A 14,918-nucleotide genomic window follows, 5' to 3' on the forward strand; every position below is an offset into this window, starting at 1 on the left:
TAAAATTTCAAACTTTAGGGAGTTGATTCTGTCATTTTAAATTTTTTCTGCAATTAAACGCACTCTAGAAGTGTCTGACTCACGCACTTTAGAAGTGCATGACAAACACACTTTTAAGGGGAGGATTTTTTTATTTTTTTTCATTAAGGGTAGTTTACTATTTTTGCATTTTTTGAGGGGTTTAAATAACTGTCGAGGGGGGTCTAAATAACAATTCCCAAGAGGTTATGGACCTCCATTTGGTGAAACTACTTTTAAACTGAAAATCAAACATACACGTACTTATCTAAAAAGGATAATTACATAAAGGATAAAATCATTAAAACATATTATTAATTGAAAAATTAACGATGGGGACATGGGGTAGGAATAAAAAGATAGAGAGAAAAAAAGATGTATATAAATATTTAGGTTAATGGCTAAATTAGTTATGATTTTGTAAGAGAATTTGATTTTAGTCTCTCGAGGTAAAATGCATTTAGGGCGGTCATTTTTATAACTACGGGCTATTTAAGTAAAATAATGCATCAGGTATGTTAGCATGTCGGGTCTCTAGGGAAGAGTCTCAACACCACATTGGAAAGTTCACACCCTCTAATTTATTTGCGTCTTTGTATTGGGATGCAATAGTTTAATCTACATCTTTCTTTATAGTGTTATGTTTGTAAACGAAAATAGTTATAATTCATTCACACATCAACTCAATTTTCATTATAATTTTAATCTATTTCAAAAAAAAAATCAAATTATCAATCACACATTTTATCTTTCTTCTTTCCACTTATTTTTTTTTATAGTGAAAATATGAAATGCGAACAACACATTATTCAAAAACTCAAAAAAGTCAAGTTTACTTTTGCGTGCAGAAAGCGGTCAAATGTCCTTACTTGTTACCGAAGGAACACACTGACATGACCTGCTAATTGCAAAAGAAACTGTCAAAATAGTTTACAAATTAAACTCCGGCTTTAGCGGCTCAGTTCAAGGGCACAAACAAAAGCATCCCCTTACCATAAAAAGATAACAATCTAATTACTTACATGTTTTTGTAAACATCATCATATTTTTTTTTGAAAAGAAAAACATCATCATTTAGAACATGTATGAATATGATTCAATCAAAATATATGTTTATTGTAACACATCATTTTAAGTAGGCTAAAAAGCATTTTTGGCCCCTGATGTTTTAAGTTTGTGCAAATTGGAGGGGTAGATGGTGCACTGTTTGAAAACATGAGAGGTAGACGATGCACTGTTTGAAAACATGAGGGGTAGAAACATCGACAAAAATAGAGTAGGGGCAGAATTTGCACAAACTTGAAACATCAGGGGCCAAAAGTGCTTTTTAACCTTTTAAGTACCACACATTAATCTGACTTAAAGTACTATAATAAATACCAAAATAAAATTGCACACCAGCACATACCATGACTCCTAATAATTAGGGTAGAAAAAAACCGTTTTCTTTTCCTTTCTCCAAGAACATACCGATCAGTGCGCTGCTCAAAATGCATTAGCACATGGTGAGTGGCCAATGAGTCGGTCCCACTTTAGTTGATCTGAATATCTGATTAGGAACTATTTGAAATTGGAGCAGGGCATTAGTTAACTAACTGCAGTCACCTACTTCTCTTTCTTTCCTGGCCACAATCCTTCTCCTCCTTCTACTCTCTTCATTTCTTTCATCCACCCTCTATAATCTCATTTAGCTTTGTTGTCTCTTATCTCTCTATGTTATGGCATGTTTGACCATCCCATTTGATGTCTGATTCATCATTGTTAAAACAATGTTTGCAGCATTGGCAAATCAGATTAGTCCCCAAAAAAGAAGAAGCAAACAAAAACATTTGTTTAGTAGTTAACAAATTCTTCTTAGCAACAAAGCTGATCTCAATGGAGAATAATTGGAGTTTGCTTGTTTAATTTGCTGACTTTTAAGTTAATTTTTTTAATTTGAGCATGTTGTATTCTACATATATAGTATTTAGTTGTTAAAGTATCGTAGTACCTCTGTTCCAGAGTTTGACATTCTCCAATTCCTGATATATATTGCTGCCCTCAATTGCCTAGTGAGATCTTGGCTGATTCCTAATTAACAACTCTCATATTCCTGAATCTTACCAAGCCATAACAATTGAAAATCCAAAAAAAAATGTAAGAAGCATGTAATAATTTTAATTTACATTGATATTATATTAAGCAAGCACATTAAGACAAAGATACAGAGGAGATAAATGCAAGAGGGAGGTAGCCTATAATTAAAGCCACATGGCAAACAAATCAATGTGACAGCAGAGGACATAGCTACCCTCCCATGACATTATTGAGTGAGTTGTCACAACTCACAACACTCTCCTCTTTCTGAGAATTTCAACATTGATCAGTAAGGTCTCTCTCCATAGTAGTTACCAGGAGGATCATAGTTGCAGGTCATGAAAGTTCCCTGACCACCAGAACATGTAACACTAGCACACCCAACTTTCCTAGTGTCACCCCACACGATCTGCGTATAATGTCCACACATCTCTCCATTTGCACAAGAGTTATGCCAGTAATTGTACCACTGGCGCTCCTCCACCCAAGCATCGACCGCTTGTGAGGGCTTCCACCCGGTGCCACTGCCCCAGAAAATGTTCTCACCATATGGCCCGTTTGAGTGCTCCAGGGCGCAGTCATTGCGCCTCTGGTTCGCGTACCATTGCGCGTAGTGCTCCAGTTTGGAGTCCCACACCAATGGCTTCAACCTCAGCAGGGAACGAGCTCTGTTCTGAGGGATCAAAAATTGGTTAGCAAAGCTTCTTTGTGGCTTTTGGATTGGGACGAGGTAGGCATTGGCATGAGTGGCTAATGTGAACACCACCAACAGAAAAAGAGTGATGAAACATTTCAGGCTCAGAGAATGATTGGAACTGTAATGGCTCATTTTTGCCTGAGATTTCTAAGCAGGGGATATGTGTATTTATATACATGTAAATGGTAATGAGACTGAGAGTGAGGCCTGCATTGTCAACTCTTGGCATTGGTGGCATCCATGTTCTCTAATGATTGCCATTTTTTTTTACTTTAATTTTGCTATTTTAAAATTAAAGAAGAGAATTTATGCATTTGATTGAAACGTTTAATTTGTCAGTTTTTTTCTCTCTAAATTTCCATTGGCTAACTATATCTCCACCTTTCTAGGCCAATGAAGCTCATGAGTCATGAGATTATTATTTTTTAATTGGCTTAAATACTCTGTAGGTCCCTGAAATTGTACCCCGTATCAAAATAAGTCCCTGAATTTTTTTTTTCCGATTCCGGGTCCCTAGAAAAATTTATTTGATCAAAATAAGTCCCTACGCCGAAGAAGACAGTGGTTGCCTCCTCATTGTTTCCACAAACCATGAAATAACATGTTTAAAACACTCCTAGACCTTCATATATCTGATTTGGGCGAAGAAATCACAAGAAACAAAGCTAAAACAAAGAAACCGAGAAGCTCCATAAATTCCGGCGATAAAAAATCAACTTGCGACTGGCCTTTTCTCTTCAACTGTGACGACCCAGCCCACGAGACCACCACCACTGAGTTCCTTAGGACGAGACGAAGCCGGCCCAACACCCTGGTCGTAGCGCCGCCATGACCGCCGTCGTCAACCACCGTCTTCTCCGGCGTAGGGACTTATTCTGATTAAAAAAACAATTCCAGGGATCCGGAATCGGAAAAAAAATTTTCAGGGACTTATTTTGATACGGGGTACAATTTCAGGGACCCCTAGAGTATTTAAGCCTTTTTAATTTGTATAATTAGGGTATCTTCTGTGGTGGTTGACTCGATCAACAGGATCCACATCCGATCGAGCTCCTTCTCTAATCGCACCCATCATTAAAGGAATCCAAACGATCACCCCCTTGTGACTACTACCCGCATTAGGGCCTAAGTATCTAAGGCGTTTATATATATCATCTCATCACGAGCTTTTCCATTTAGCTATACAAATGCAGGTGTGGAGCTCAAGACTCGAGGTCTTGCTCATGAGGCCACCCCAACCATCAGCTCCCTGAAGACAAGAGACTGAATGGTTGCGATTCACATCAATAGTAGGCACTCATCGTAATTCTCGAGACTTCCTTATCTAGCACATTCACAAGTATAAAATTAACGTCAAGCCCATAGATCGAATAAGTATATATACACATTTCATTCCAACACTTAGCGAAATTCCAAAATCCCCAACCTCTAACTTAGGCTTTAGAGTGGACGACCTTCAAACTCTTCCTTTTTCCTTCCTCCAAGCTCTTTCCAGATTCCATTTAATATTTAATCAGAGTTTCACCGTTCATTTTCAATCAACACTATTGCTGTGACTTGACCGGATTCGTCTGAGTATCTTTACAGGTAGTAGCTGTGAGACTAATTTATCATCTCAGTGACAATACAATAAGCAGCAGTACACTAGCCAACAAATTTTTCCCATTCATAAAAAATGAGGAAAGGGACAAAATTAGTCTCCCATAAAAGATAACTTTTCATTGTAGATTAAATTGATTTGGTGTAATTGTCTTAAGATGATGTTGTAATTAATAGGAATGGATGAAGTTTTTTTTTTATAGGCAAATGTTAGTGGTTAGTTGTTAGTAAGTTAGAAAATCCCTTCAAAGTTCCCTTTCAGGATTCAAACCCTGAACCTTCCCCTCTCCACCCTTATGTCCTCTAGCTCTTACCACTTAAGCTAACCATCAGGGACAGGAATGGATGAAGTATAATTTAACAAGAAATTAATATTTTTATTCATCTTGCTTTAATTAATTAATGTGTATGCTAACTACTCGAAATTACTGTTTACATTACAATGATTAATGAGGCACGGGGTCTTCCTTGTCCGAGAACTGAGGCGGGAATTGAGACACCGAGGATTAAGGCCTTGATTTACGTTAACTTAGAACACAAATTCCCGTTTTACGTTACTCATGCTCATTATCAGTTATTAAATACGTAAAAAAACTAAAAGCTGAAAGACTTGCCTTAACCTGAGAATTAAATAAAGTACTTCCTATGTAACCCAAAAAATTAAATTACTTCGAATACTTTTTCAGCATCAGAATTCAAAATATTGCTCAAGAGAAAAATGAAGGTGAAATCTCAAATACTCAACGCTAGAGTTTTTTCTTTTTCTTATTTATTTTTGTGTTTTATTGCTCTTAATTTTGAGTCAGGTGTGAACGTGTGGTGAATGTCAAATGTCTTACTAAGAGTGTGTTTCCTAGAAATCAAACTCTCAATGTAAAGATTCAAATAACCACTTTTTACCAATGTAACCAACAACCGTTAGATATCAACGCTCGAGTTTATTATGATTTAGATTAAAAAATGATTTTAAATTTGTGTTAATTAATTTTTTTTTTTGAAAAAAATTCATGTAAAGTAGTAATGTCTTTTTTTTAAGAATACATATCAACCTTGTACTCTAATAAAGTAGAGTCATCATTCTGATCATTGAGTCCCTCTACTTCAACACACATTCTCACAATGAGCTGCGACATCAATTTTTAAATATCTCAATAAAAAAACTCTTTAATTCACTCACCTCAAATCAATTCAATTAATCTAAATAAAAAGACCCTATTTTTAAATATCCCAATAAAAAACTCTTTAAATTCACTAACCCCAAATCAATTTAATCAATTTCAATTAAATACTATGTTTTTGATTTTACAGTTTTTTATATTTACTCTAGTACTTTCCCTCTGAGTCTTTTTTGTTTTTGAATGTCCTTTGCATCTTGACCCAACTGGGCCTCCAATTTATCTAACCTTTCTTGATCACTCAATATGAACTGAACCCAATGTTTGGGCCGACGTATTAATCAAATGCTTGCTTTGGCCATAAAAAGTCATCTTAATTGACTACCAAAAACAAATCATTGTAATGGATTTTCATTGATTTTTATTAAGTTGAGGTCGATATATCTTTAGTCCATATAAGATTTAGAAAAATCAGGTTTGGTACCAGAAAATCTTTTGCATCAACTTAGTTTATTTAATTTTTTTATTCCAAAAAGTTCTCCATAATCTCAAAAGAGAAGTACTACTAAATTAACACTCTCTTTTCATTTTTTTATTTGATTAATATTAGCATAGGTCAACTAATTATTAATTACACTAGATTACACTAGCAGTGTAAAGAAGCTCCTCTATTATGGTTCTGTTTCTATTACCCAAGGATTAGGCTATTAAGGCTGTTGGCTAACGACAAGATGATCGATGGGCGAGAATAGACACGAGCTAGCAAAAAAAGTTTAAGAGTACGTAGGGTCGCGCTTTAAATTAATTAGTCCTACCAACATGCCTCTTTACTTTCTCAGTGTATTGATTTCTGGCGACACATACGGCTAGTATGGAAGTGGTTCATCATGGACCACTTATATCTTACCATAGTGTTATCATGGTCCTGAAATAACATGCATTGTTAAGAGTATTTTTTAGCCTTTAGATTTATTAATAAATAATTTTAACGGTTCAAATGACATAACATATAAAAAAGATTAAACAATAATAGTAATAATAATACATAATTAAAAAGCAAACGTATATATAAAAATAACCCTTTGCTCTTCCACACCCTCGTCACCTTCGAAGCTGATGTCGCTGCTAGAAGATTTCATGATCGCCGCTAGAAAATTCCATGATTGCCATACCATCACCAATACCCCCCCCCTCACCATAGTGTTATCATGGTCCTGAAATAACATGCATTGTTAAGAGTATTTTTTAGCCTAGATTTATTAATAAATAATTTTAACGGTTCAAATGACATAACATATAAAAAAGATTAAACAATAATAGTAATAATAATACATAATTAAAAAGCAAACGTATATATAAAAATAACCCTTTGCTCTTCCACACCCTCGTCACCTTCGAAGCTGATGTCGCTGCTAGAAAATTTCATGATCGCCACTAGAAAACTCCATGATTGCCATACCATCACCAATACCCCCCCCCCTCCCCCAAATGCAGCAAAAATAACTAACACCATATATGTTTTTTTGCCAAGACCCGAAAACAAAAGAAAGACATAGAAGGTGGATGAGAGTAGAAGCACACAACCCTATATCAACTTTCTTCTTCATCTACTGGAGTAGAAGGCGAAGATCTGAAAAACTGGTAAACTGAAGAGGAAGACAGGTGGTACGTTCCTCATCAAGGCGAACAAGCCTTGACCTAAGAGTACCCTTGCAATAGAGAAGCCCATTATCTGAGGTGACACTAAAGGCACGACCTAGAGCTTGGATTGAGTTGCAGAGAGTGCTATAGAGAGAATCACAGCTCCTTTTCCTAAAAGGAGCTGGGTTTTCCATGGTCATTGAAGGGAAGGTGAAGAGTTTAAGGTTGGAGCTTGATTGATTAAGATGAGTAATAGCATTTGTTGTGACTTTGCGTACAAACCATTACAATAACAAGATGGAAAATGCAGAATTTTTTTGTTCACACAGAGAGAAAATTGGAGGGCTGAGTAGTGCAGAGAAGGTTGGACCTTGGTGGTGATAGGTGTGAGCGAGCTTGGACGTTGTTGTCTTTGTAAAAGCTAAACAATGATATAAGTTTGGGTGTAGCAACAATTATTATGATAATGAACTAGTGTTTTTTACCCGCGCGTTGCACGGGGAATTTGTCTATTGTATTTGATACATCGATCAATATTTTAAACTATAAAAAATTTAAGATACTAAGAATGTAAGAACAATTATAATAAAGATGCAAATATTTAAAGAGTATAAATTCAGACATTCAATTATAGTGTTTTGTAAGCACACACTGAATTAACTAATTTAAAATTTTTGAAAAACACAGGAGTTAATAGGCCAAAATCTTTAAGTTTTGCATATGTGAAGTATAACTGAATTTTGTTTGCGAAGATGTATACCTGGCATATAGGGTATTATTTTTGTGGTTTAGATATGTAACAATACACTAAAGTTATAGGAAAATGAAATATTATTTTTTTTAACTCGTACAAATTTTCATTTTTCATGTAAAATGTTTCTCCCCGTGACATCTCGTAACTCTAATATGTTAGCGCTAATAAATTTATAGTACATATGTATTTGATCTTCAAGTTCTTGTTTGAATTGTCAAGAGTCTTTCTTGGTGGCTCAAGGAGGGGACCTCAAGACCCTTTAAAAGCAGCTCCAATGGTCAATGTTGAAAAATGGCAAAGTTTCCTCATTGGTGAAGAATCCTCCAAATTCTTATTGGCCGGACCAATTTTCCCCAATGCTACAAAGATTGAGCCATACCTCCTAGAGTTTGAAATAAGGTGGTTAGTTAAGCTTAAATATCACCCAAAAGCAAACCTAGAGTTTGATATTTGAAAAAACTGAAATATCACATTTCAGAGGGCATGACCTCAAATAAATCATTTCTCAAAAGCTGTTATAAAACAACGCCTTAAATCTCAATCAAAGCTTGAATCAAATATTCACACTCAGACCGAATACATCCAATAAATTTATTTCCACAACAATTAACTACGATGAATGATTCATACAATTGGATAAAACTATAACTCCCCATGGGTATTTTTTTTACCGAGTAATTTGAACAAAAATGAATGTAGACTATAGTGTTTATATTGATTTATGAATTTAAATTTCATTTAAAAAATTATTAAGAAATATTTATCTTCTAGAAAATCTGTTGGTTCTTATAACCTTCTACATTTATGCTTCATCTTATATTGGCAATCTATGTCTAGTAAACATCAAATTTAAGCATATATTTAAAATTAACTAAATTCATTCTCAAACAAAATCCAAAATGGAAGCACCGACTATTGGATTATTGGTACAGAGGAATCTAATGGAAGCATGTATACATTGCTAGTATTGTTCCTACAATTTTAAAAATCTTTGAGAGCATCCTGTGTGAAGGAAACCTCATAACATTTCCAGTCATGTATCTCATTCACAACAACCTATATACAACAGAACCAATAATGGTAAGCATGGAAGATTCTAACATGCTGAAATAGAAATAAGTTAAAAAGTGTTTTGAAACGATGCACTGTTTTGATTATTTCCAGTTGAGTTGGTATGTTTTCGAGGACAGCTAGTTCTGCCTAAGGAAAAACTTTCATAATTGCCATGAAAATTTATAGGTACCTATCATAATGAGATCCTACTTGTGGTTAGTTGGTTTTTAGATCGATTAAAGCTATGTCAACCAAGTTAATGTGGTAGATTACTATCAATGATAGTTGAAGTTGAAAATCTTTGATAGATTGCTAACAATACAAATGAAATTTTTCACAAACTTCAAAACTTTTGGACTGCAACTTCCAACTGTGCTTCCTGGGACAGATTCAAATATTCTCTTAGCAGCAGTTAGAGCATAGGGGGACTTACTTCGTTGGGAGATGCATCAGCCACATGAAAATCTTCATTTAGCTAAGAAATCGATACTTCAAGGCTCAAGTGTGTGGCTATCACCATCATGAGCAAAGTTCATTAGCATATTCAAAAAAATTGGGTGACCAAATGTAACACCTTCATAACGAACTTGTCACACAATGTCACAACGAATGTCCATATTTTTTTCCTGTAGAAATCAATGCTCTGCAATCAGGAGAGAGACAAATCACCATTCAATCAGAAATGTGAAGAAAGTCAAGCTGTGACAGATCCACCAAGTAACATTTGTAGGGAACTGGGGCATGTAGTGCATAATCTAAAACTGATATTGCATCATTACTAACCATGATAATTCATCCTCAAATATTTTCAGGTTGGGATTGATGAGAGTGTCATATGGAAAAAAAAAAGTCTCACACATCTAAATTGCACAATCAGTTAATAAGTTGTCATTTGAATCAAAATCACATATCATGAGCTAATCAGAATCTCAAACCATAAAAAAAGTTTATCAATAAAGCTAATCTATGAGGTCTTACTAAAACATCTATTGAAATTCTCGGATCCACCTATTATACACAAGTTTTTAATTGTGTAACCTTACACAACTAGATAAATTGTCCCTTCTACCCTTACAACAAAAATTAATCCCATCTCCATCCTTCCCACCCCTAATCTACAATTCCAGAAAAAATTCACAGCCACCACCATCTTCCTCCACCTCCCCCCTCCTCCACCGCCACAACCATCAGAGAAAATTCCATGGCACCCACTTAACCCAGAAACCCAGAACAACAATCTCACCCAACGAAACCCACCCCAGCAGTAACCTCAACCACCCGAAACCCACCCTAACCTCCATCCCCACCACCGAAACCTCCATTCATCTTCCCCCACTACATTGTTCTTCCCCTATCTTCCACCTCTTCCCTGGTTCTCCCTTTCTTCCTCCCCTCTCCCTTTTCCCCTTTCCACTCCCTGATTTTTTGGAAAGCTTTTTCCATCAAGCAAGGTGATGTTTGGGTTCAGGTAGATGAAGGGGATCTAGTCAGATCTGGTGCCTTTTGCTGAAGAAGATGTTGGGGATTGCTTTCTTTGTTGAGGGGAGGGTGGGTGGTGGAAGGGGATGCCCAGAGCTCAACAATGCTCGATGTAAGAGAGGATGATGGTGGAGAGCAGAACAATGATGCTCTGATGCGGGACTCGGTGGTGAAGGTGTTGGATCTGTCGTGATGGTCTCACGGTGGTGTTGTGGTCGTGACTGTGGGAGCTCGTGGTGCTGGCTCCGTTTCGGTGAGAGGAGGAGATGGTGTAGCCGTGGCTGTTGGTGGTGGTGTTCAGTTTCAAGAATGAAGGTGAAGTCATGGTGGTAGGGGTGGTTCTCAACTTAAGAAGAAAGAAGAAAATGGTGATGTTGCTGCAGGAGAAAAAAAAATCAAGAGAGAAAGATGTGAGTGGTGAGGGAGATAAACATGTATGAATTTGGAAAAGATGATTGGATGTTTCGGAATCTGGGTTTGGGTGGGGTTTGTGGATGTGGGTTGATGATGAATGGTGATGATTATGAAGGAGAAGAAGATGATGAATGGTGATGATGAAGATGAAATTATGTTTTTTTTTTTAATATGAATTTGGGTGGGATGAATCTGGGTTGTTTTGGGTTAAAGATGATGAAGATGATGGGAAGGATGAAGATGGGATTACTTTTTTAAGCAGGGGCAAAAGAGACAATTTTATGGTTGTGTAAAGTTACACAACAAAAAAACTTGTGCATATTAGGGGGATCCGAAATTCTCCATTATCTTTCTTCTTTAACATAACTCCATACCTGCAACAATGCATACTTATACAACGAAATTGCAAGCATCAGTCCACATGATGCTAAAATCAAAGCACATCTCACATCTTTGGAAAGTTGAAACAGATTAATCATTAAACATAATATCTATTGCCTATCTATTGAACCTCTGCATTTTAAAGAGAAACATGAAAAAGATCACAGAAAATGCAAAAGAACCTTCAGACAATGATATAGGAGATTACATAAGAAGATAGAAAAACATATTGTAGCACCTTTATTAAAATTATTCAATGATATAGAAGATTACAAAGATAAGAGGACAATTATTGAGAGCTATCAGGCTCTCTTTATGTACATAGTTTGAAACAGAGGATGGTTTTAAAAAAGTCTAACGAAACCCCAAACTAATGTTTCGTATAAGAGTCGTGAAAGGTAGATGTTGCTACAAAAAAATCAATGAAAGTGTGATGATATTTGGTTTTAAATTAAAATGGGTCAAGATTGATTTGATTTTGAAATAAAATAGGTCAAGATTTTATTTAGTAATTAAGGTCTGACACGTGTCAACAGAAGATAAGCTCAAATAAGAATTAATCGGGGAGTGACACCTCATCAAATTGGTCTGAGAACTAATCTGGGAGTGACACCTCATCAAATTGGCCTAATGGAAGTTCTTCTTTTCTAATATATATTGATATTGATGACATAGATGGTAGTTCGCAGCAGAGGTGGTGGTTCCTGACTCCTAGTTCTACAAGCCACCTATCCGCCTTCCTCTTCAGTTTTGTGCTCTTCGAAGCATGAGAGGGGAAAATTGATCTTCTTAGTCATCAGATATGTTGCTTCCTCTTTGCTTGCTGTGATGGAGGTTGATTCGTCTTCGATCTGGACGAAGAAGAAGAAAGATTTGAGTGGGTGTGGAGAAGAGCCCAGAACCAAGGTGAGAGCCATTGATGAATTAAATTGGGTGTAATTTAATAATTGAGGGTAATTTTGTAACATAACTTTTTCAAGATTGGGGTGCATCCATGGACCACTATTTTAATTCGTCCATAATGAATTTCCCTTGATTTCTAACCATTTAATTTTTTTTAAAAGAGGAAGTGTGAGCTAAGTTTCATTTATTTGAAGCAAATTGATATCTTCGCAATAAAGAAAGAAGATATGATATGAAATTTTACAATGAGATTAATTTTTATGTACTGACGGTGTTAATAAGTTTTACACGATCATTCAATCACACCTCTCCATTTTGTTAGCTTATAATTAGTTTTGAATTTAATAATATTTAAAATTGGAAATGGAAGGTTGTGATTGAAAGACTGTGCAAAACTTTTTACACTATCAGTGCATAGAAATTAATCTCTTTTACGATTACTCCATTTCCATATGTTCCTTAATATTTGTCACACATGTATTAAGGAATAATATTCTTGTTCTTGTTTTTATTAAAATTATCACATAACATATTTTTTTACTTTTTTACGTTAAAACTTGATCACATTTCAATAGGAGAACTCGAAACATCCTCAATCCAAACACACCCTGGATCATGGATCACCTAACATTTTAATATATCATTTATCTCTTTTATTAATTTTGACTCTTCAATTTTTTATAACTAATAAATTAAGGGGTTGTCTAAATGACTCATGTAGGTTACTAACCCACAACTCAATGGACAAAAATAATTTTTTATAAATAAATTAATAAATAAAATATAGAAATTTGAACCTATTTATTTTCAATTGTGAATGAATGATGAGTTAGTTAATCCAAAGTTTTTCATAAGTCAATGTTTTGTTTGGTAGAGAAGAGAGAGATAGAGAAGAGAGAAGTTGAGTAGAGAGAAAGATGTGAGAAATAGAGTAGAGTTAGAGGTTGTTTGGTATGATAAAAAGAGAACAGAGATAGAAAAGAGAGAAAGTTACTTTTTATAATGAATGACATCTTTACCCACAAATATATAAATATTTATATAATATAATAAAATGTGGTAGGGTTATATCTGGAAAGTGAATTAAAACATCACTCTTCTCCCATTTCTCTTCAAAAGTCGAAGACCCAAAAAAGGTGGGTGGACACACCATAAAACTCTCTCCTCCTTGTGTCAGTAGAACCAAACGAGAGAGGGAGTTTATTTCTTCCCTATCTCTTTCTCATGTATCTCTCTCTCCACAAAGTCTCCTTTAACAAACACAGCGTTAGACAATCCCATAAATTAAAATTTCAATCGGTAAAACATCATTTATATATATATTTTTTAAATTATACAATGATAAATAAATAAGAAAATATATCAATATAGTGATAGATATTTTTTTTTGGTCAATAGTAATAGATATTTAGATATTAAGGAAGTTCTCACGCAAAGGTTGTTGAGGTGTGTAGTTGGATATGTGGCAAGTCTCGTGCTTACAATAACCCACCATTCTCTTTGTGTTTTTCTCCACTTATCGGAGGATATGTTTAGTTTATGGTCCATTTTGTTGGGTGAGACAGTGAGACAGGAGAGTCTATGGATTAAAGAGTAAGACATCATGAGATATTGACGCCACATCTTAACCCAAAATCTTAAGACATTAAGTTTATAAGTCAAATCTCTTATAAAGTCTTCTCCTTACCCAAATTTAACCAATGTGAGACTTCAACTTCTCACTTGAATTCTCAACACATTTCCACCTCCACCCTAACGAAATATGAAGAAAAATGAAAGAAATGAGTGATATAATGTGATGTGACATAAAATATAGATTAAAAAAAATACGCGTAAATGAAATTGAAGATATAATGAAGTGTGGATGAATCATTAATTATTTATCGGATGGATGGTGGTGCTGCTACAACAGTATTTATTAACCGAATATTTAGTGTATACTATGTTTGTTTTGAAATTGCATCATATCTCACAGAAAGTGCAATCGGTCCCTTTCAAGTAGGGGTGAGAATAGGCCAGGCCGTTCGTAGGGGCCTATGGCCTAACCTATCACAGGCCCAGGCCAGACCAGGTCAAATTGGTAAATAGGCAAGGCTTAGGCTTTTTAAAAAACTTATTTAGTTAAAAAGGTCAGGCTCAGGCCATTCAACAAGCCTTGTAAGCCTTACAGGCTAACCTATTTAAGTAAATATGATTAGTATTTTTTTGGTAAATTGTAAATATGATAAGTATAAATATATTTTACCCTTGATAATGTTTATATATTAGAAATTTATAATAATATCTTGATATTATATACTGATTGAGATTTTTATATATTTAAGCAAATTGACTTATATAACGATTCAAAGTTATAAGTCTTTTTAAAAATAAATATATGACATATTTAAATATCTTAACATGACGTGTGATTTTAAATTAGCTCTCAAACTCTAAGAAACCAACATAATCTCGTTTAATTTCATCACTACCTATTAGCTAATAATATTATAAGTCTGATTGTTGAAAATATTATTTTAGTATAATTTAACCTGTTAGCTTATAAGTTTGATAGCTTCTTTACGGATAAATTTGTTAACAAACGTAAAACTCTTGTTGTGAAACGGGCATTTAAACAGGCTACCAGACCAAGCCAGGCTTTCAAAAGGCTCAAACCAGGCTTGAAAAAAAGCCTTTGATAGGTCATAGACCAAGCTCAAGCCTTAAGAATTTTAAACATGCTAGGCCTATTTAAGCAAAGCCTACCTAGGCCCAGCCTATTCCCACCCCTACTTTCAAGTTTTCGGAG

The 14,918-nt window shown here is 35.0% G+C and overlaps 1 protein-coding gene across 1 annotated transcript; it reads right to left on the reverse strand.

The window, feature by feature from the left end:
- Positions 1-2,166: 2,166 nt before the first annotated feature.
- LOC130715471 (pathogenesis-related protein PR-1-like) lies at positions 2,167-2,941 on the reverse strand. Its single transcript, XM_057565575.1, has one exon. The coding sequence runs from the start codon at positions 2,921-2,923 to the stop codon at positions 2,381-2,383; it is 543 nt and encodes a 180-aa protein (XP_057421558.1). The 5' UTR covers positions 2,924-2,941; the 3' UTR covers positions 2,167-2,380.
- Positions 2,942-14,918: the final 11,977 nt, after the last annotated feature.

This window comes from Lotus japonicus, chromosome 4, assembly GCF_012489685.1.
Source record: "Lotus japonicus ecotype B-129 chromosome 4, LjGifu_v1.2".
Classification (NCBI taxonomy): domain Eukaryota; kingdom Viridiplantae; phylum Streptophyta; class Magnoliopsida; order Fabales; family Fabaceae; genus Lotus; species Lotus japonicus.

What these genes read in the sequence shown, in the direction of transcription:
- LOC130715471 (XM_057565575.1), bottom strand. Translation starts at nt 2,923, where the DNA reads ATGAGCCATTACAGTTCCAATCATTCTCTGAGCCTGAAATGTTTCATC.